General features: G+C 40.8%; 2 protein-coding genes across 4 annotated transcripts in view; one reads left to right on the top strand and one right to left on the bottom strand.

Moving 5' to 3' along the window:
* The window catches only part of CHST9 (carbohydrate sulfotransferase 9), an 88,146-nt gene extending 81,060 nt beyond the window's left edge, over positions 1-7,086 (bottom strand). The window contains exons 1-3 of one of the 3 annotated variants that reach the window (XM_058833266.1): positions 7,010-7,086; positions 5,599-5,646; positions 5,397-5,497 (exon numbers count right to left, since the gene is read on the bottom strand). The gene's annotated coding sequence lies outside the window, so the exon portion shown is untranslated. Of the gene's footprint in view, positions 1-5,396; positions 5,498-5,598; positions 5,647-6,319; positions 6,392-6,488; positions 6,620-7,009 lie in introns of those variants that run through there. The other 2 variants (XM_058833261.1, XM_058833265.1) reach the window with 2 other exon arrangements.
* On the top strand, positions 67-8,244 carry LOC131575540 (uncharacterized). Its single transcript, XM_058831131.1, has 3 exons — positions 67-232; positions 6,129-6,462; positions 7,292-8,244. The coding sequence occupies exons 1-3, from the start codon at positions 67-69 to the stop codon at positions 7,587-7,589; spliced, it is 798 nt and encodes a 265-aa protein (XP_058687114.1). The 3' UTR covers positions 7,590-8,244.
* Positions 8,245-22,517: the final 14,273 nt, after the last annotated feature.

Raw genomic sequence — 22,517 nt, forward strand, 5'->3', positions numbered from 1 at the left:
GTAATTTACCTGATACCCTGCATCTGCCACAAAGGGGCCATAAAATTAATTTCATAACATCAGAACATGAAGACACTGTGGATCACTAGAGGACAACTCCTTAACCTGAATGAGAATGTGCTCACTGTGAAAGTAGAAGCTGAAGAGCAGTTGTTGAAACTGGCCTGCGCAGCAAAAGAAAATGCCTTAAAATTCAACATAATAGACACTGTTGTCAATGAATATGAAAGAAGTATCTGATGAAATACAACAAAGAATGCTAGGAAAAACTAGAGCTCTTAAAGGAATACAGCCTACTGGAAGATATTTGAAAGATAAATCTGTTAAATACAAAAGAAAATGCAGGCTCTTAACAATTATTCTGAATCATACAAGTGCTTCGTGTTCCACAAGTATGTATTTCTTAATAACTCAGCACTGTTACATCTATAATTGCTGAGTTTCTAAAAATACAGTACACATAAAGCTTAGCAGGAACTCCCATTAAAAACAGCTGCTGAATGAACAAAGTAACTATGTTAGAAAGACGCAAAAGATTACAAGAACAACAAAACTGTTCAGGAGTTTTCAGATGTTTTTCCAATTCTGCGTCATTAAACTATACACTTCTCTTAAGCACAAACTTGCCTGCAGAAAATGTAAGCCACTGTTTAAATATTATTCATTTTATGTGTAATTGTTCTGTAGAAGACAGATAGTTAGACATTAACAGAATGTAAATGTTCTGTCTGAAGTCTTTTTATGAGGGTCATGAAGCAACTGGCTTGAACTGGGCACATGAAAGGAAGGTGATAGAGGCTTTATTCTTAACCTTGCTCCGTCTGCTTTGATTCTGCAGAGAGGGAATTTCCTACACGTTATGTACAAGTTCCTGTTTGCAGCTATTGTGATGATGCACAGGATTGGAAGGAAGCAGTGAAGGTTGGGAAAAAACAAAGAAAATGCTTGGGGAATGCTGTGAAATGCTTTTTGTATAGGTGTGGGTAGTGGAGCCTCCTTTCACCCAGCTCTTCATCAGCTGTTATCACTTGTACCTTTTTTTCGTTACACTGCTCTCAGCACTCTAAGACTTGTGGTGCTCTTTGTCTATGCTACAAGGCTACTTAGGGCTTTGCACCTAACTTCAGTGCTGCATGTCTTCAGAAGTCACTCTGCTGATGAGACAGAAGCTTCCCAGCATAAGCAATGCTTCAAGAACCACCAGTCATAGAATCGACGAATACAAACCTCTTCTGTTTTCCTGCAAACAAAAGCTGTGTTGTTCATGTAACAGAACATTGACAGCATCTGGATTAGGAGGGGAAAAAAAAAAAAAGCAAATGGGGGTCTGAATATATCTTTGAAATAAATTACTTAAATTAGAGGTACTGGAAAGTAGGAATCAGTTTCTTGCTGTTTGGGATTCACAAGTTTCTCTCATAATGAAAAGGTGAGAAATCCAGACACACACAATGACAGTACATGCTTCCAACTAGGCCACTTCTGTGATGTTGTTACTTTCTTCCATCTCTGACTACACAAAGCTCCCATATATTCAGCCCTTCTTTCTGAAAAATACTGTCCTTGAGTGGGCAAGGAAAGTTTTTGCAGGCCACATGGATGATGCTGAAAGCAAAGTACCTCACACCACATCTCCATGAACGTTTCTGACACGTGTAGGCTGGCACTGCTGCTCTCTCCAGCCACTTGCTCTCATCCTCCCTGTCTGCCCAGCTCTTTCTGCCACTGTGAGGGCTTTCTGGCCAAGTTTAACCAAATTACAGCCCACAAAGAATTCACCCAGGGAACGGTGCCAATGATTTTGTAGATATCAGCAGTAGCTGGTATCACATACATCCATGATATAGAGCTGACCTTGCCCAGACACCAGCATGGTTGCATGCAGCTCCATCTACCAGCCCTGAAATGTGATGATGAAAATGCACAGTAAAATAAGAAGCACTTCTAAGCAATTTAATCTGCTAATAAGACAACAGATGCTTTTCTACTAGGTAAGTTTTGGCTTTGAGTGGAAAGAAGTTTGGAAAAGGAAACAGCAGCTCAAGGTGGGTTTTTTTATGATTTTTTTGGGTTTTCTTGTTTTGTTTTTTTTTTTGTTTTGAACTACCAAACACACCCTAAGGCAGATTCACTCCACCATCACAGTTGGTATAATTATCTTTTATCAAGAGTTTAAACGATGCTTGCAATTAGTTTAATTTATTTAAATTTAATTTATATGAAACTGTGTTCTTAATTTCTGTGTTGGCTAAGTTTTAAGATTAGTTTTAAACAAGAGTAACATTACTTCAAGTAAAGACTACTTATTTTAGCTCAGGTTGGAATCTAAATACATCAAACCAAACTATTCTGCTACCTTATAAGATTTTAAAGGCTTTTCAGCTTGAATGAGTAGTTTAATTTATTTAACACAGTGATTTGATTTTCACATATGAAAAAATTATAGTGACATTTAAAAAAGTCTCTGTCTTCTAGCAGAACTTGAAAAATGGCTGCACAACACTGACAAATTTTCTCCTTTTGTATTAAAAAGCAACAGTCATGGATTACACTCTCAGGCATCCTGGGCAAGAGGAAATACCTGCAAATATTCTTTAATCAAGATAAATGCTTTCTCGTGGTTGTGAAAAGCCAAGAAGCAGTTACTTTCAACTCAAGTATTTTCAAAAGAGATCAGCCGTATCCAGACAGCAATTCAGCATCCCTGCTTCAGATGTGAATCTTTCTTTTGCCTCCAGTTCTGGGTGATATTTTGCCTCCCCTGGGTGATATTGTGACCATCCTGCTGGTTGGTTCTCGCTATGAGGGAACTAATGTAGCCTGAGAAACTGCTCTGTGCCTTCCACCTATGCTGAACTAGATTCTTGCTTTTGCCCAACCTCACCCCCATCTCTCTGGGATGTATGGACCCCAATGTCCCACCTGTTCCAACTCAAGCCACACACCCCAAAATTTCAAGTTCTTTTGAGTACTGGACAGAGATTACTACATATCTTTATCCACCATGGAGAATAAGTAAATCTGGCAGACAATAGCGCTATGCGCCTTAGATGACAAACACAGCAAAAATTTAGAAATTTTAATGATCTACAGTAATTCACTTCTGAGTCCAAATTGTTGAACATTTGTCAAATATTAAGAGTTTAAAGAATCCTCATTCTACTGATATAAAAGCCTTGCATTTTCCTCACTGTTTTGTGTTCAAATAGGTACATTCCTGTACAGGGCCAACATAAGCAATTGAAATAACATGGCCACCCAAAAATGGGGAAGAGTGTACCTCCTGCTTTCGGCATGATTCCTCCTTTCAGTACATCATCCAACTTTTTCTTCCTTGCAATCAAATACTCCTGCAGCTGAGGAGAGTTACCTCAGTACTCAGGTACTTGTACCTGGCTCCTTCCTATTCTAGACTACACAAAACCAATGGCATCTGGTCAGTATGTTTGGCTAACTTTAGATTTCCTTGCCACCCTAACCCTCACCATCACCTAGTTCCAAAATCAAGGACATACAAATGCAAAATATTAGGCTGCTTCCAACTATTTAGAAACCTTTCCTTTTAATTCCAGCTTTTTTTCCCTTCATCTGGAAAAAAAGAATAACAAGATGCAGGGTTAGCCAGCAGAATACAGATGAAAAAACCCAGACAGTCTTTATAATGGTCAAAGCATTCATATTACTGTGGGATGCTAAAAATTCCCACCCATTCAGTATCTCCTTAGACACAACTGAATTAATTAAAACAAAATGAGAAAAAGAGCACAGAAAGCTACTACAACTGCACAGTTCTGGGTTTGTTGTTTTTTAGGGTTTTTTTCATTTTCTTCCTTCCTTCCCTCAAGAAGCACTATGTTTTTTTGATATCTCCACTGGAGTTATCATGGCAAGAAAATTTTGCAGAGAGGAATGTTCTGCTGGACACTGGCCGAGGCTACTTAGTCAGTAGAAGGAGGCAAGGATATCTTCTCACTTCAGCGCTCCCCCTCCTCCCTCACTTCTCATCTGTTAGCTCATGTCCTACTTCACATGCAGATGATCCTCCAGGATCACCTTTCCACTGTCCACATCTCAGCTTTCTGGCTTCACAACAACTAGTGCAAGGCAGGGCTCCAGCTCTTAACAATGCCTGCACAGTTCCTCATATCAGGCAGTACTACTTTACTTTCTGGTTTATTAAAAAGGCTGCTAGAAATAAGCATACAGTATTTGCCATTTTCTACCTCCAGCAAGTTATGCTGAGTGATACGGCTGGGTGAAATCAAAGGCCTAACAGGAATTTGAATTAAGTGAGCAGATCAAGATAGTCAAACAGTGGTGCTGAGAAAGTTTGTAAAAATTAAAAAAAAGGAACCAACCAACCTACCAAACACCTCCCCCCAAAAAACACAACAAAACCCAAACCAAAATTCCCATAATGGAGTTTTTCCTGTCCATAGGAATTTACTAGGGGTATACAGACAACATACAGGCCTACTGTTACATCAGTCCCGCTGACACCTCAGCAACTTCTTCACCTGAAGAGCTGCTTATAAGAAGGCTGTGTAAAAGTATAATTGAAGACACCATCTGGCCTGCACAACTTTTATTACTGGCAATAACAGAAGATTACTACCTACCAACACTGCAAATCAAGTTAAGAGAATTCTCTTAGAGTTCCACAAGACACAAATAATGAAATATTTTTTTATTAAATATATAGGGATTTCTCTTCAAAGGAGAGACCTGTTTTTATCAAAGTGAGCATTCTTCACTCACCCAGAGCCAATTATGAAACAATAAAGCCCCTTAAAAAAAATAGGCCCTAAAAATTTGAAATTTTAACAGCAGTCAGGAAATTCCAAACATCAACATCACCAAAGTAACTTCCCACCCAGTCAACTTCTACATATTTAACATTTTTCAACTTCACTCTCCCTTGTTACGTAGCAGACCACAATGTTGTTATAGGAGTTACATTTTGTTTTAAATGCACTTTAGAGCATACAACATACTATAAAAAATTAATAACAAGGCAAAGAAAATATGGTTTGCATTTGATTTCACCATTTTAATCTATTAACATCACTCGTTCCTCATTATCCTTTTGATATATTTCCAAAGGAAAAAAAAAATCTGTTTTATGAAACAGTGTGTGTAAGCAAGACTCATTGCTTCTGAGAACACGCACACCACTTACCTGGTCCTGCTCCTCAACCATAAATCCTACTAAACTTCAGACCATGTCAATTTAATGCACACAGCAACTTGCCTCCGACACTTATAGATTGACTTAAAGCTGCAGTTTTAAACAAACAGAAGTTATGCCTTTGTTAAGAACAGATAAATTCCAAGTTGTCCTACTCATGTGTATGCAGACTGACACATCAGCATCATGGAAAGTTTTGGTTACTTACAGAGAACAGAGAAGACTCTGAAAGCATCAGGTCTGGAACTTCACCAGTTCACCAGGATATTCAGTTTCAAAGGTTTCATCCTACTGCTGCTGGACATCTCGCTTCAAAAAAGGAAAAATCATTATTATTCTTAGTAACACTTCCCAGTCAGGACTGAGGGACCTCAGCAGAAGAAGGCAAGTTTGACATGCTTAGCTCTTACCTGTCTGAAGCACTCCTGGTAGTCAGCGAGCAGTCCCATGGAAGTCACCTGGTTTTTGGGAAGTTCAACAAAAACACTGCTCACAAGACAGCAACTTGATGGCTCTCAGTCTTCTAACAGGATTACAGGTGGGATTTCTTCCCAGTCCCAGGATAAGGAACATTAACAAAAGGACTCTCTCAAAGCCAGATCTCCCCTTGTTTGAACTGTTTAAATGACACGGTCTTGTTTACGGACTGCAGTGAACCGAGGTGCTATCAGCATGCCAACAAGACTCGCAGTCCGCCCCAGTCATTCACTCCACTGCTAGAAAACGCACAGGCGAAATACCAGCCCATTTTTTATTATTTTGGAGACGTGCCACGAATTCCCGATTCCCGGTGCGTGACGAAGGAGTGGGGTCTGTGTGTGTGTGTGTGTGTGTGTGTGTGTGTGTGTGTGTGTGTGTGTGTGTGTGTGTGTGTGTGTGTGTCTGTGTGTGTGTGTGTGTCTGTGTGTGTGTGTGTGTCTGTGTGTGTGTGTGTCTGTAGGGAGCACGCAGAAAAGTTGCGGAGCGCGGTGCCGCAGCGGGGGCTCTGCGATCTCCCCAACTTGGGACGCGCCGCCCCCGCTCGGGGCCGCTCGGGGTCCGGGGCTCCCCTCGGGGTCTGGGGCTCCCCTCGGGGTCCGGGGCTCCGCTCGGGGTCCCCTCGTCCCTCAGGGCCGGTCCGGCCGCACGTACCGGGACGGCCGTGCCGCCGCCTCCGGCTCCGCCGCTGGAAGCCCCGGCGCCGCGGGGCTGGGCGGTGCCGGCGGGGAGCGGCTGCTGCCGGGCCCGCGGAGCAGATCCCGCCGCAGGCTCGCCCACCCTCCCGCTGGTCCCAGGTGGGTGCCCGGCGGCAGCCCCTCACCTGCCCGCCGCTCCCGCCGCTCCCGGGAGGCGCTTCCGCAGCGGCGCCTACACACAAACTTTCCTCGCCAAACTTTGGGGCCGGGCGGGCTGGGGAGGGGCCCCGGCGGCTCGGGACACCCCCGGGCCCAGCGGGCGGGTCCCCGAGGGGCAGGTGAGTGCCCCCGGCCACCCCCGTGTGCGCCCGCAGCGCCCGTGACATCGCGCTCCCTTCCCCGCCGCCCGGAGATGAAGAGCTTTGCTAAAAGGTTTTGTTTGCTGTTACATATCCGGGGTAGCTCTCCCTGTGCTAGCGAATAAATATGTCTAAACTGCCAGGTAGAGGCAACTCATAGCTTTAATTAGCTACTAAAACAGGTAGCGTAGAAACTTTATTGTCGTCTATGGGGAAGAGGATGACAGAGAAAAATGTTTAATTAGTGCTTATTGGAGCTTCATGTCTTATCTGCTTATAGTGACAACAGACCAACCATGTAGATAAATGGCATTATTTCTCTTTAACGGGAATATCGCTTTGCTTACATTTCTTCAGGGAAGTCCTTGAAGAGATAGCTCTAGTCCTCGCTGCGGTGGGGTAAGCACAGAGGAGTTCGGACTTTGCAGAGCTGTGCTCAAACGACTCCTGTCTCTCCCCCCTTCAGGCATTTCGCTGCAGCGCTGTGTTCTTAGAGCTACCCCAGCAGACAGATCCTTCTGAAGGGCTCCCTGATTCACTCCCCATTGCTCACTTGTGGCATTGAGACCTCTCCTGGAGTAACGCTAATGTAACCATTAATGTTTTTGCAACATCTTGTGCTCCAACAGGTCTCAAATCACCTCGCACTCTGCGGAGACAGTACCCAGGGATCTCTTCCCCAGCCAGCGCAGCACGGCCTTCGGCAGGAAGCTGAACAACGCCCAGCAGCTAAAATCAAGTGTTTCAGAGCAGAGGATGTCGAGCTGGGTGCTCTCAGATTTCCAAGGGGGGTTAGCTAGGCAGAGTGTAATTACCCTGTCCAAAGCTGAGATGTTCGTTGAAAAGTGCTCCAGGATCTGTAACAGCCGTAGGCAGCCAAGACCTGTGTGCAGGAGTGTTCCCTTGGATTTTCAGTCCAGGTGCTAAACTGTCCTGCTCCTGCTTTGTTTGGGTTGTGTGAATACATATAATCTCACCGTGGTGCTATAAATTTTCTCTGGTTTATCTCACTTAAGGGTCTCCCTAGTCACAGTTCATTATAGGAGCTAGCAGCTTGGAGAAAACCTAGGGAGAGAAGATTTTTCTGTCAAAGCCAACCATGGATCCATTTTAAAGTTCTAGTGAGTAAAGACAATCCCTCACACCTGTAGCTTGTCTGGCCTAGCAGAAATAAAAGGGGAGGAAGGAGAGTGTGAAATAGAATATGTCAGTTTTTTGCTATTTCAGGGGAGTTGAGCATATTTCCCTTTTTAGACAACCTGGCAGGGATGTGATCCTATGTTAACCATATGCCTTAATAAAAAAAAAAAGAAAAGGCAGCTTCATATTTAAGTTACAGATCTATTAGTCCCTGATGGCCAGTGAGATTTTAGAGAAAAACAACATGCCAACTGAATTTTAGGTTCCTGATGTAATACACTCAGGAGATTGTAATGAAGGTCACTGAAGCTTCTAGTAAGGTTATACAGATTACCCTTCTGGGTGTTGTAGATTTAATTTCACTCAGTAAGTACATGCAGCAAACATATTTCTTCAGATTGATCTACTCAGGCTGCATCCATCAACTAATTAAACTTATATATAACACTGAATAGATCAGATGTCTTCATTTTTATTTTTCTGCAGTTAACGGAATAAATTAATTGCTTTGGGGTAAAGCCAAGTCTTGTTTTACAATTTAGTAAAAAACCCATCCAAACAAAAAATCACCAAACCACAAAGAACTCCAGACTAGTGCACTTAGTTTTGATAATATTTGTTCCACACAGATTCTCCTGGTGCAGAGGATGTAGTCCAGCTATTGATAGAACTATCTTTACCAGATTAAAGATTAAAAATTCAACGTGCAGGTGAAATTAGACACTGGATTAGGAAGCTCATCAACTACGTAATTGTAATCAGCACCTTCTGAAGCCTGACATGTAGCAAAAAAGAAACAAATTACAGAAGGGTGGCGGCAGTCTGTCTGTGTCATCAGGGCTGGTGTGGAGCCAGCGCCTACATCACAAACTCTCTTCTTGGCAGGTTTCTGCATGTTTCCCATGAATTCTGTAGATGAGTAGCTCAAGAGTTAAAGAAGCAGCATCATCCTCTGAAAGCAGTGAGACAACAGCCAGGTGGTGATACCTTCTCGCAGGAGCAGTCAGTGCTCTTAGAGGGGAAAGGTAACGGGCTGTGAAATAAAACCACCTTTCCTCTGCAGTAAGACCAATTTAGTCTCTTTACATACATTTCCTGTGTAGATTTTCAGGAATAGCCATGGAGGAAAGTTTGGTGTGGAGGGTCGATAGGTAGGTCACAGTAACCCACTCTCAGGGCTGTTTCTCCATAAACTGTGCACTGTGTATGGCCCCTAAATTTGTGGGTGCTCAAACCATGGGGCAGAAACCGTATTGCTGTAAGCTGGTAAGAAATCCCCCTCACTTTCCACCCAGCCTAGGTTTCCATTTGTTATTTTTCAAATTTTTTTGCAAAGATAGTGCAGCCATCTGCATAGATACACACATTTCAAGGAATCAGAATTCAAGATTCTTATGTTTAAAGAAAAAAAATAATATAAAAACCCTGGCTCAAGTAGCAGCAGTGACAGAACTCTGCCTATTTGGCCTGATTTTTTTCCAAAGGGGAAGGATTAGACCTTCAGAGGCATTTTTTGATTAGCCAAATTCATTCCAAGTGCTGTTATCATTTGCTGCCCTGACTTTTAGGACAGACCACACTGGTATAGTTTCTGTGTGTTGTATATAAATATAGAGCCCATTAAACAAGCCTTTGGTGATTAAAAACATTTTATAATTATGAAGGTGTCTTTCGCTCCAGGGTAAAAACCATTCAGCAAGTAGTTTCATTTTATTTCCTTGAGCTTTTTTCATTTTCATCTAATTAGCTAGAAATACACCACCTAAAACATTCCCCTTTCCTCAGTTAGGAGGCTAAAATTTGCCTCTACCAAGCATTGCTATGGGGCATTTGCTTTGTTCTTTAAAAAACTGCTAGCAACTTGGTATAAAATTCATTTTCTCAGTAACTGGTATGCTGAGGTAATTATCAAAGCCTTTCTAAGCAAGCTGTGTTCTCATTCAAAAATATTAGGCAATTCAAAGTGTCTGTGGTTCTTCAGCTATTACAAAGTTTTGTTTTTAAGCAGTCTCCAAAAACTTGACTTAAACACTTCAGTGAGTTGACTGTGAAGCTATTTTATCCTAATGGGCTCCTGTTCTCAGAAAACAGACAAAAGTAAACAGTAACAGCAATTTTTAATTTTTTTTTTCTGAAGGTCGGTGCATTATCTTACTCCAATTCTAAAATGTTCTTCAAATAGCAGATGCTACTCTGTCAAGTGCTGCAGGGCTGCAAAATGCCTTAGGATGTCCTGAAAAATTTATTTCTGAAAAAAAGTGAATTAATTCTGTATTTGAGTGACTGGTGAGGAATTCCATTAACAGGTGTAAATGGAAAGGTTGAGATTAGTTCCCCTTCTCTTATTCGCTCTGCCCTAGCTCTGGGTGAACAGGGTTTATGTGATTATTCATGCTGTTATATGATGCATTTATATCTTAGAGGAGGTATATTCGGTTTTCCAGGCTCCGTGCATAGAGCCTTTTTAGTACAGGACTGGCTAGCCCCCTGAGCAACCTGGCCTGACCCCATGGCTGACCCAGTCATGTGCTGGAGGTGGGACTACAGGCTTCCTGTGATCCTGTCCTGAGTAAGTTGTCTTATGCTGTCCTCCTGGATAGCCCATCTAAAAATCAGGAGGTCACACTTTCCCCAAAATGGTCTCATCTCACTACAAAAATGAGATGTGAATGCCCTCCACAGAATCACAGACCACAAATGGATGAATGAGGTCCTTAATTAGTGTCAGGAAGGTTTCTGTTGAAATGTGGTTTGTAGAGGAAGTTCCTCTGAAAAAAAAAAAAAAGAAGTCTGTTCTTCCAGGCCTTTTGAAATATGTTTGTTAAAGCCATGTAACATTGTAATTTCTAGTTTGTGTTGGTCTAGAGAAGAGGAAATATTCATCTTTGTTCCACTAAATAATGCTTGATTATGGTATCTCCTGGAATAGAATAGCTACTGTACCAGAGTGCTAAACTGGGAGACAGTTTCTTTGGTCTTTCAGTTATTGGTATCACAATGATCACACAAAATGAGTTGAGAAAGTCCTTAACTGTGATTTAAATGCTTTAAAAGGATCCATAAAGATTTTGAAGGGTATGTTCTTGTCTTCCAATTTTCAGTAAGGGATACTGCTGATCTTCTCCATCCTTACTGTGGCATCTAGTTTTCTCAGCTACAACTGACTGCTCTTAGATATTACAAAGACTGGGAAAAAAACTTGTAAAAACCTCTTTTAGACCAATTTTACTGTCTTTTGCATGACTACTAAATGCTACAGAAGTAAATTCTACATATTGCTCTTTGGTCTTTACACATCCCCTGAATGTTAAATAAACAAAATTCCCTTACTCCCAACAACACTCTTGACAGTACAGAGTTCTGAACTAATTCAACATCTGTTGACAAGCTGTCTATATAAATTGACAGAGCAACAAAGTGATTCATGAAACTGGGGGTACCTCCAAAGTAATTCACAATCTGTTGAAATAAGATACCATAGCAGTAAATATGCAATTCCAATGTTCTTGTTCCTCTTGCATCCTAAAATACCTGGAACGAAAAGCAGAAAAACGATTACATGAGAGTCTAGCAGCTGTCCTGAAGCTAAAGAAGGACTGAATGAAATAAAACAGGATGCTTTTTTCTTCACCAGTGTCAGCATTGGACTATGTGTTGAATGTTTGCATTTCTTATTAGGACCAATGGACATATCTTGAACCCATTCTGACAGCTTGGATTCATACACAGAGCAAATGATGTCATTATGGTATTCATGTGTGCCAGAAAAAAAATAAAGTTCCTGAGAAATTCTCGGACAAATGAAGGTGGAAAGTAGAATAAATGCTAGGCAGACTGACAACCATAATATGTAAGAGACAGAAAAAAACTAGAGATTAAAAATTATCCAAAATCTTGTGTGAACATTAGTCCCAAGTGTTTGGTTGTTGTGTAATGCTTCACATATGACCACGTGTTGGGACTATTCCATGCTTTTGCATCTCCACAAGGTATTATTACAGTGTCAGTCTAAGGAAAATGAGGTCAAATATTCTATACTGGATGTAGGACACATGCTGGGAAGCCTAAGATTTGCAAGGAATGTCACTGCTTATCACACACCTCCCTTTAGCTAGAAACTGAGGTACATATAAAACAAAATACAGTTTTTCAGGGAGCACAACCAAGATGCTTAACCTATTATTGCCTATTTTATGCCAAAAAATATTCTCACAGTTGGGTTTTTAGATAAGAAATTTCACCAAGACAGTGGTGGTTGCTCTGGTGGGTCATCTTCTTTTAGCTATAAAATTTTAGTCTTACTGTGCTAATGTAACTAAATCTACTGGCAGTATTTGATGGAGTTGAGCATCATGTGATGCTCTTTAACATAAATAAGATCTGGCAGAGTAGATAAAGCTGCACATCTCATTCTCTTAACCCTTTCCCTAACCACTTCATTGTTTGGAATTGTGTTCTTCCTTCTGGGAATATCGTCATGAATTTGAAACTCTTTATTAAGACTGGGATATGAGATGGATTTGCATCAGTAGCATGCATGGGCACTAAAACTCTGCATCTTCATAACAGCATAACAGCTTTTCAAATGTTAAACTTCACACACTAAATGGAAGAGTAGCCTGGGAAAACTAACATGCCTCTAATGCTGGACTGTTCAAAGAGAAAGAGATCTGGAAGAGCTGTGTCAGCTCAGGCTGGGAACTAGGCTTGGAGCAATTCTGGAAACGTGGGTAATGGCAGAAAATTCTCTAGCCAACGGCATTTCCCTCCTGTCACATACCCACAGCTATTTTTCCTGCCTTCAGGCCCCACTGCTGCAAAATGCTGTACCAAAAAAATGTAAGTGAACGCCATGATGGAGCCTCAGGATCATAAAATCCTAACACATCTCACAGGATTCCTGCTAATTTCCCTTGGCTCGGCTCAGCTCAACTGTATATAAACCATGCTCTCCAGGATTTGGCTTACTTTCTCTTAGTAATTAGGTTTCACAGGAAGGTTTTTCTTTCTTTTTAGGACTAGTTTCCTCATAACCAATATAGTTTCCCCCTGTTTATTTCATGTGCTTCTTGTTCTTTTCCCAAAGGACACAGGATAGTGTGTCCTGTCATGAATCCAGTGCAAGCCACCTTCTTTCTGTCTCTGTCTCATTGTAACCTGCTGAACAAAGGTGACTTTCTCAAGGATGCTTTAAATAACCCATTCTCCAGGACTTTCTTTAGGACTGCAAATACTGAACTCAACTTTTCCAGATGGTATCATAATTTTCCACCCTTCCATCTTATGGATGGAATATAAGAATACTTAATAAGTAACTTGGGACAGATCATGAACTTCCACAACTACACTCCTGTAGTGCTTTCATTGCTAGAGATGGTTACTCCACATGTAGAGAGAGGAGTATGATCGATCACCTTGTATTGGGCTTGCATGGCAATATTTGGGGGAGGCAGGCTACAAGCATGGCTTCTGTGAGAAGCTGCTAGAAGCTTCCCCCACGTCTGACAGGGCTGATGTCAGCTGACTTCAAGACACACCCAGCACTGCCCAAGGCTGAGACTACCGGTGACAGTGGTAGTACTTCTGGGGTAACAGAGTTAAAAAGGGGAAAAAAGTTGCTTCAGGAGCAGGTTGTATCTGAAAAGAGAGAAGGGAGAATACGTGAGTGGAACAGCTCTGCAGACACCCAGGTCAGTGCAGAAGGAGGGGAGGGAGGTGTTCCAGGCACCAGAGCTGAGATTCCCCTGCAGCCTGTGGTGCAGACCACAGTAAGGCAGCTGTGCCTCTACAGCCCACGGAGATCTGTGGTGGAGCAGAAATCCATCTGCAGCCTGTGCAGGACTCCACATCGGAGCAGGTGGATGCCTGAAGGAGGCTGTGACCCCATGGGAACCCTGTGCTGGAGCAGGCTCCTGGCAGGACCTGTGGAAACATGGAGAGAAGCCCACACTGAAGCAGGTTTGCTGGCAGGATTTGTGACCTTGAAGGACATAGTCTCAAGTGCCTTTCCCAGTACACTCCTGATCTGGGCTGCACAAATGGAGTTGTTGTTTATACTTGTTGAAATTATTTTTTGAAAAATGTGTGCTTGGGAATTTAATCCAGTTTTGGAAATGGAAAAGCATTAATATTTCTGTTTTGTAATTTTTGGGATTATCTTAATTGCTATAGGAAAATAGCTAAAGAATAAACAAAGCAGCCGGCTATTCTCTTGTTTGCTTTACAAATAAATGCTCTGCTTCGTAATTACTCCTTTGAAGCTAAATGCTTAGGTACAAAATGTATTGCTTAGGAAAACTTTACAGTCATCATGTCAAATATTTGACAGTACTTGTAGAACTAAAGCACAGATACCACCATTTATTTTATTGTTTATAAACTGTGAAGTTCTTGGTCAGAAGAGCTGAAAGTCTTTTAATTTGTATATTAGACTAGAGCAGAAACAGCAAGAAATGTGGGCCCTGTACGCACATAGGAACATCCCTGACCAAACATTATGGGTTGTCATCAAACTCTTTTTTGATTGTATATATTGAAGTCAACACATATGTTGAAGTCATGTTTAAGTCTATATGCATACATGCAGCATTTGTATTCAAGTCTTTTTGTATCTGTGTGTTCCTTTGTTCCAGATTTGTAAGTCATCTAAAAAGAGCTTAGCTTACAAAACCAATTGAAACTTCCAGCAGTGAATTAAAATAGCAGGAATTTTTGTTTGTTTTCCTTAATCTCAAATTGGTGTGAGGTACACAGTTGCTGCTTGTGTCAGTGTAATAACACTGACTGCCAAGTTATGTTTTCAAAAGCAAATAAATTGAAGTAGTCGGGATTTTCAGGATCATCTACAGTTAAAAAAAACCTCCATATGTTAGGTAGCTTACAGGGAAATGGTTATTAGCAAATCCCACAGACACCCTGCTGTCAGAGGTCCATACGTGACACAGAAGCAAATACATTCTCTCACTACAGCTTGGATTTATTAACCTAGAAGTTCAGAGCTCCCCAACATGAAACTCCTGTTGTGTCTGCAGCCAGATTTTTCACCTGTGATTCCTCTTCTCCCAGTCCAGAACCTACACAAAATTACTGCCACTTCCCTTTTTCCAGGTGGATCAACTAGCCAGCTGCTGGTAGCCAGTTGTGAAACAATCAAATTTTACACTGAACAACCTCCAAACCATCAAAAGGGTCTAAAAAGATGGAAAAATTCAGTCTCTCACTGGTCTTACTATCACCAACTGCCAATTTAAATTGGGATGGGGGAGAGAAGAGAGGTTTTAGTGAAGAAAATAAATGATATTTCACTAATGAGATAGGGGGCAGGTTTTCTTTCAGATCATCTTTTCTTTCTAAGTATCTGCATACATGCTTTTAGAGTATATTTTTAATATAGGGGTAATTTATCCTCTCTAGGCAGTCAGAATAAATGAGTTAACAGCGTTTGCTCAGGCCTCCTTGTCCCCAGTAAGTGTATGCATAGTGCTGTAATACTATTCTGGGTCTGCAGTCTGCAGTTACAATTTCCATTCTGCCACCCTACCAGCAAAATTGGGCCTCTCATTTATCTACATCAGATCATGGTTTGCAATTGATAGATCAACTTCAAATAAAATGTAGGAAATTCACCTTATAACATAAATGTATCTTGTATCCAACACCTGCCTTCATTATGGCGCATTCTGTAGCAGCTGCCTGTAAAGATTACATTGTATAGAAAAAGAGACTTCTAAGCATCAAAGAGGACTAATTCAATCCTTTAAGAAGATGATGAGAGCACAAAACCTGGTCGTTTTCAATAACTGAATTGCAACACCTTTCTGGTATTACACTTGCCCCTGAACATCCTTTTTCATTTCTGCATTGTTATGTTCACACTTTCTGCTTCACTAAGGTCTTTTCTTCCCCTAGCTTAATGTTAGAAAGCCAGAACCACCACCATTACCTCTAACACCACCACCACCACTTAAAGCAGGAATAGTTGGACAGCAAAAGCTTCTGTATTAACTACATGCAATTTAGTATCCTGAAGTGAATAGATAAAATGTATTCTCCATCTGTTTCATGTATGGTAGCTTACAGTGTGGGTAGGTTCAATATTCAGACCGAATGGCTTTCTTCTAGTCACCAGGACTACAAAGACTCATGCTTCATAACAAATATTTTCCCTCTAAATGTGATAATGAAATATCCTGTATTCCAGAAATACACACTTTTGCATTTGAGGTTATATTAAGCACTGATCAGAGCAGGTCAATGAATTTCACATTTCTGATTTTCACTGCCTACAGTGATCTTGTAAATCAGCATCAATATTTTGAAATGGTTACACACAGCTATTGCAAAACCTATGGGGTACACATGCCATAGCAGAAGGAGCAGTTTATGGTGCTGGGAGAATGAGATCCTGTTGCCAACAGCTTCTAATGGGCACAGGTAAGGCATTTTGTTCTGACATGTCTGTGCTCTCCTGCATGAGCATGAGTAACTGTCAGGTTAATGCTGCCAAAGCCTTTGGGATAAGAGTCCTGAAGCCAGTGGTGGCTGTGTCTCGCTGCCATCCCCCAACATTCATTCCCTAAACCAGGACAAGACAGAATTGCTATTTCCAGAGAGAGTGGCAGCCACTGCAATTCCTTGCTGCTTGCTCCTTGAAAGAATCTAGATCTTTATCTGTTTCTCAGTGGGAGTCTAAGCCCAGCTGATGCTATGATTATTCAGAATTTCCCTTTAGCTGTTGTCAGTCCCTTTCTCAAGCAGCAAAGGAAGAGATCCTCAGGCTCTCTCCAATGAGATAGTGGCCAGACAGAAAGCCAGCATAAAAAGTTTAGAGCTTACCACTACACGTAGCAATCAAACGGTAAGTGCTTAATGGAACTGCAAGGGAAAACCTATTTTATCTGTGAATAACTAACCCCACATTTAATCATACCTGTGTAAATCTGCAGGATCCCTTCTGAGTCTGACAGGACAGCCCTAGAATTACCTCATTTAGCAGAGCCCCACATAAGAAATGGGGAGCATGCTCAGGAGGATGGTGTCTCTATCCAAAGGTTAAGGTATACAAAAAGATTTCAGGAGCTTGAGGAAGAAAATTAGTGTGTGAACATGAAAACCTGAGGAAGGAATGATGAAATTAATTACCAGACTAAAGGAAAAACGAAGAAGCATGAAGAAAAACAATTAGTAGTTGAAAATGCTCTTGAGACCAGTAACCTTGGAGAATGCATTGAGCTAGTGGATGCTGTCACTTTAGGCAATTATTGGATATCATGTAAACCTTTTTTCAAACAAAGACAGAATTGTTTATGTTTTAGGAAGCAGACATCAATAGCGAAATTAAATATCTGAATGAATGCAGGAGCATGTTCTAATAAAACATGAAGGAAGTAATCAGGGAAGATTATCTGTCTTGTCTGTGTGATAGTTAGCAGTGATAAAAATGAAACTTGTTGCCAATGTACTTTCCTTTTTGCAAGCTGAGCCAGTATAGTATAATATTAAATGGCAGAGACTCCTAAAGAGTTTAAATGCTTCTCTGCAGGACAGAGCTGAAGACACACACAAAACTGAGATTTTTATTATATTACTAAAACGGTTACTCTTAATGCCAACCCGGGGCATCCTGGGATCAGCAATAACTTTCCATGATTGCTCAGAGCAACCTCTAGTCACGCAGTTGACCTGATTTGGAGTCTGATGAGCTGCAAAGAAGCAAAGCTTTATACTCTAGACTAAATCACTTGACCAGCCCAGGACAGAAATCCAGCACCCAGTTGCAATCCACTGATCTTTTTTGCCCTGTCCCCAGGGGAAAAAAGGAATTATGGCAGGGCCCACCTACAAAATGCTGCCTCTGTCTGGAAGTCCCTGGTACAAATTCCCATGCAGAGAGAGGAAAAGGAGGTCACTGCTTGCAATTACAACCTTTCACTGTACCCTGGATACAAATAACACCCCGTGACAGAGTACAACCTCTGCCTGCTACTGTAACTCAGCAGATGGAATGGCTGCTAAGATTATCTTGCAGGATTGAGAAATGGATTTTTTGTTTTATAAGCAAAACCATGTGCAGATGAACCGAGGATCACCTACAGATCACAGAAATAAAATCTATTATTTAGCAATTTTTTAGGTCAACATACTACATGTCATTCTCTTTTCTCATCTCTTTTCTGCTTATTTTATTCCAGTAACTTGTTTGCTTGCTTTTCTGCTGCACACCAGAGCTTAATTTTAGCAACTGAAGTTGGTGGGCCTTGCTCAGAAAGCCTCCCAAATTTATTATTGCTCATCTTTAATGAGATGACTTAAGAGACATAGTACAATATATTTGCTTATAATTTCACATGGTTTTCCTGCGCTTTTATTCTAAGTGGAATTTGTATCAAAACCCCCCCAAAAAATATAGAAGCTTGTGTCAAAACTTTACTGTGAAGCTTTGATGCAAACATCTGCTTCTCGATACATTCTTCCTGAAATCTGAGAAGAATATTTTAACAGCTTCATATATTGCACACTTTGTACTTAAATTCTAATGACTTTCTACACCCAAGTTGCTACCATGAGGTGGTAGCCACTTTAGTTACTGTCTCCCCACCTCTAGGCCCTTTATAGACCTTTTAGAACCTCTGGGCTCTAAATTCCTGAAATAACAATTTTTCTGATATGACACCTTCAGACTAAATCCTTATATTTACCTTAATCGTTAATATAATTATTAAAGTGATCTGCGTTAGTGAATTTTTCTTTTGCATGAAGAAAGCTATTGTTTCTATTTGCTTTTTTTGTTTTAAATTATCATTTTCCCAAAGTTGACCAGAATATTAAAATTGTTTATCATGAGCCAAATTTCCATGATTAAGGAAAAAAAAATAAGTACAGGTAGAGAGAGCTTTGTGTGTACTGGGTAGATACCCACAGAGGGAGCAAAAGATGTAATTATTCGGCAATCCTAAAAGTACAGAGCAGGTTGCCTTCTGAATGCACTCATTATAATTTATGATTTCTGCGATGCTATATATTGATTTCTCTATCTTAAGAATCAGCACCTTTCCCTGTTGATTGAATTCTAATTATTCATTCCATAGTTACATTGATTTTAACAGTCTTCTGGACAATTTTGGACCAGGCTGGTTTCAAATTACACGAGATGAATTCATCATGACTATTGATATACAAACTTCCATTCTCCAGCAACTTGAAAAAGAAACAAACTGTTTTTTCTCCATTCTGCACAAGCTAAACTTGTTGTCACACTCACTTGTAATGTAGCAGTCAGCTGGCCTTAACCTGCACCTCATGGCATCTCTGGGGAAAAAAGGCAGAAAAGAAGAGTTAATTTTGTTTGTCTGAACCCAATGATGAGAATAATGTCTGCAGTGGACCGTGATTAAATTCACTGTACTTTTCATACATCTCATCAAAGACCAGAAAATCTTCTACCTGAAGGTTACATCCAGGTGCTGCTTTGCTCCCACCTTTGCTCCCTGAAGTCATGAGCATGGATGATGGGCATCAAGGGGCCTGTTTCAGCCACCTGGGATTGTCCTGCCTGCTCCCAGGGTCACTCCCTCAGTGAAATGTACCCCTGCCTGTCTGATGCACATATGGGAATGGGCATTTGCATAAATCAATACCACAGCCCAAAGGTTTTGTAATTAACTTTAGGGAATCCTTTTTGGCCTCATGGTTTTATTTCCAGTTACCCTCAGCAATGACTCCCTACTTTTTTGAGTTATTGCTATATAAAGGAATATTCAATATTAAGTCAGGCTGAAAGCTACTGATTACATTCATCAGCTTTAATAAGATATGTTATTAGATCTTATTTTCTTGAATTATCTATAGATCAAAGATATGACCAATGGCAGCCTTTAAATATTTCCAAGTCAATATTTCCAGAGATTTATTCATTCAAAAGGGCCTAGAAGTGTTTTGCAATTGAAGGTTCAGATTCTACTTGCCAGCTGTATTTAGCCTTCACTTTCTTTCTTTTAAGTACATTTCTTTCTTTCTTCTAAAGTTCTTTCTTTCTTCTGAAGTTCATTAATTTGCGTCCTGAAGTTCTGGTGCCAAAAATGGTTGAAGCAGTAGGATATAGAATAATAAAATCGTTTAAGTTGGAAAAGACCTTTAAAATCGTCAAGTCTAACAGTTAACCTAGCAATGTCAAGTCCACTATGAAACCATATCCCTAAGCACCATATTTTAAGATTTCTAAATACCTTCAGAGATCTCAGGCCCTTAACAGCCTGTTCCAGTGCTTGGTAAATCTTGCATCAAAAAGAAATTTCCTAATATCCAAACTAAACCTTTCTTGATGTGACTGGAGGCCATTTCCCCTTGTCCCATTTCTTGTTACCTGGGAGAAGAGCCTACCCCCACTTAACTACAACCTTCTTTCTGGTAGTTGTAGAGAGAGTAGAGATCTTCCCTCATCCTCTTTTACTCCAGACTACAGAACCGAGCTCCCTCAACCACTCCTTCTAAGACTGGGGCTCCAGACCCTTCACCATTGCCCTTCTCTGGATATGCTCCAGCCCCTCAATATCTTTCTTGTAGAGAGGATTGAACAGAATTTAATGTGTGATCTCACCAGTGCTGAGTACAGGGGGACAATCACTGCCCTGGTCCTGCTGGCCATACTACTTCTGATACAAGCCCGTGCATTTCTTGGCCAAAGCAATGCTGGCTCATGTTCAGCTAGATTTCAGTCCAGGGATTTTTACTTAAGACAATTTTCCAGCCACTGTTTTTATTTCAGACAATTTTCCAGCCACTATTCCCCCAGCCTGCAGCTCTGTCTGGAGTTGTTGTGACCCAAGTGCAGGTTCCAACATTTTGCCTTTTCAACCTCACACAATTGACCTCAACCCATCAATCCAGCCTGTCCAGATCCTGCTGTGGAGCCCTCCTGACCTGCAGCACATCAGCACTCCCACCCAGCTTGATGTTTTCTGTGAGCTCACTGATGGTTATTAAACAACACTGGCTCCAGTACTGGGGATCACCACTTGTGACTGGCCACCAACTGGATTTAACTCCATTCATCACCACTCTGGCCTGCCCATCCAGACGGCTTTTTTACTCACTGAAGCATTCCTCATCCAAGCCATTAACAAGCAGTTTCTCCAGAAGAATCCTGTGGGAAATAGTGTCAAGGCTCAAACCAAAGTTTTAGGTAGACAACATCTGCAGTTCTCCTCTCATCCACAAAGTGCTTCACCCTGCCCTGAAAGGAGACCAAGCTAGCCAAGGAGGTCTGCAAGTCCAGGCCATATCTGATGTTTTATGACTATATCTAAACTACCAGATGCACTATTAATGTAGAGTCTTGACAATGTATGCATCTCCACTGTGCTTTCAAGCTACTTTGGAAGAAGACATGGATATATATTGATATATATCTGATATATACTGTCTGCTTGCACCACCATCATATCCATGGGAAGGAAGCAGGGTATGCAGAGCCCTGCCGAGTTGTGCCCCACAACTCTGAAATTGTGCCTGTGCCCCAAAAGGATTCAATTCCTGCCCTGAGCCTGCTGCCCTTCTGAGACAGACTTTTACCTGCTCTCTGCTGGAAGAAATGTGACTCTGGAGTACAATTTTCAGTATAAATGGTAGAATTTTTGGTGCATCAGATCAAAAAGAAATTAATGAAGAAAATGAAATCAGATTATGATTTTACAGCACGTGTCTATTGTGCATTCAAAAATCACCCACTTCACTATATGTACCCATGTAGTGAAGTAGCATACAGAAGTTTTACTGCAATGACATGTTGTTTTCTTTTCTAATGAGGAAATGAAAAATGAGTTATCCTCCTTTAACCTTGCACGTAGAAAATAAATCCAGCAGGCAGGAGAGTTTGATGATTTAAGATGTTATTTTCTAAATTATAAAGCTTCCTGTGGAGATGAACTTTCTTACAATCTCTGACAAACTATCTGGTGATTACTGTGATAAGAGTAGTAAATGATCTAAAAATATGTACATCATCTTTTGGAGCAGAAAGGAAGTTTTACATGAGTTCTTTAAATCCCAGAGCTGAGTCGTTTGTCCTCTGTTAGGATAAACACATCATGTTAGGGTTTACCCTGATCAGCCTAGCAGAAAACAATCTGCATAAATAAATGAAATTTTATCAAACAATGAATAAAAGATTCAAACAGAAAATTGGTTTTCTTTAGTTTCTAAGAGGTCTAAAAAGAACAAAATTACCGGGCTATTTCTTTTCCCTTAAAATCTTTTTATAGATAATGGTGAACAGATGATTCTGTCAAACTTCACTTGTGATGAATTCAAGACAAGATAATATCATCATCCATCTTCTTGATGAGCCTCATCATTTTATCTTTAGTCTAAATCCTGGAGAAAAACTTAACAAGCTCTACACATCTCTTCATTTAAAAATTATGGTTGAAGGAGAAAAATGTTTAAGGTCAAGCTTCTAAGCTACCATCTGAAGCTCATTTAACAATTGCCAAGAACATCTGCCACTATTGCACATGCCTAAGACAAAACTTAGCCAACATCACCTTTTCTTTTAAGGACAAAAGTCTTAGTCACATGAGCATTGACTGAGATGCCTTTGTGCCAGCAGTCAGAATTTAGCACAAATTTAGTGGTTTGACAACCCAGTGGATCTTTTAATAGATAAAGACAATTCTGTGGTTCACAACACAGAGTTCACCGTCTAAAAGCCATCTAAAC

Source organism: Poecile atricapillus, chromosome 2 (genome assembly GCF_030490865.1).
Source record: "Poecile atricapillus isolate bPoeAtr1 chromosome 2, bPoeAtr1.hap1, whole genome shotgun sequence".
Taxonomy (NCBI): Eukaryota; Metazoa; Chordata; class Aves; order Passeriformes; family Paridae; genus Poecile; species Poecile atricapillus.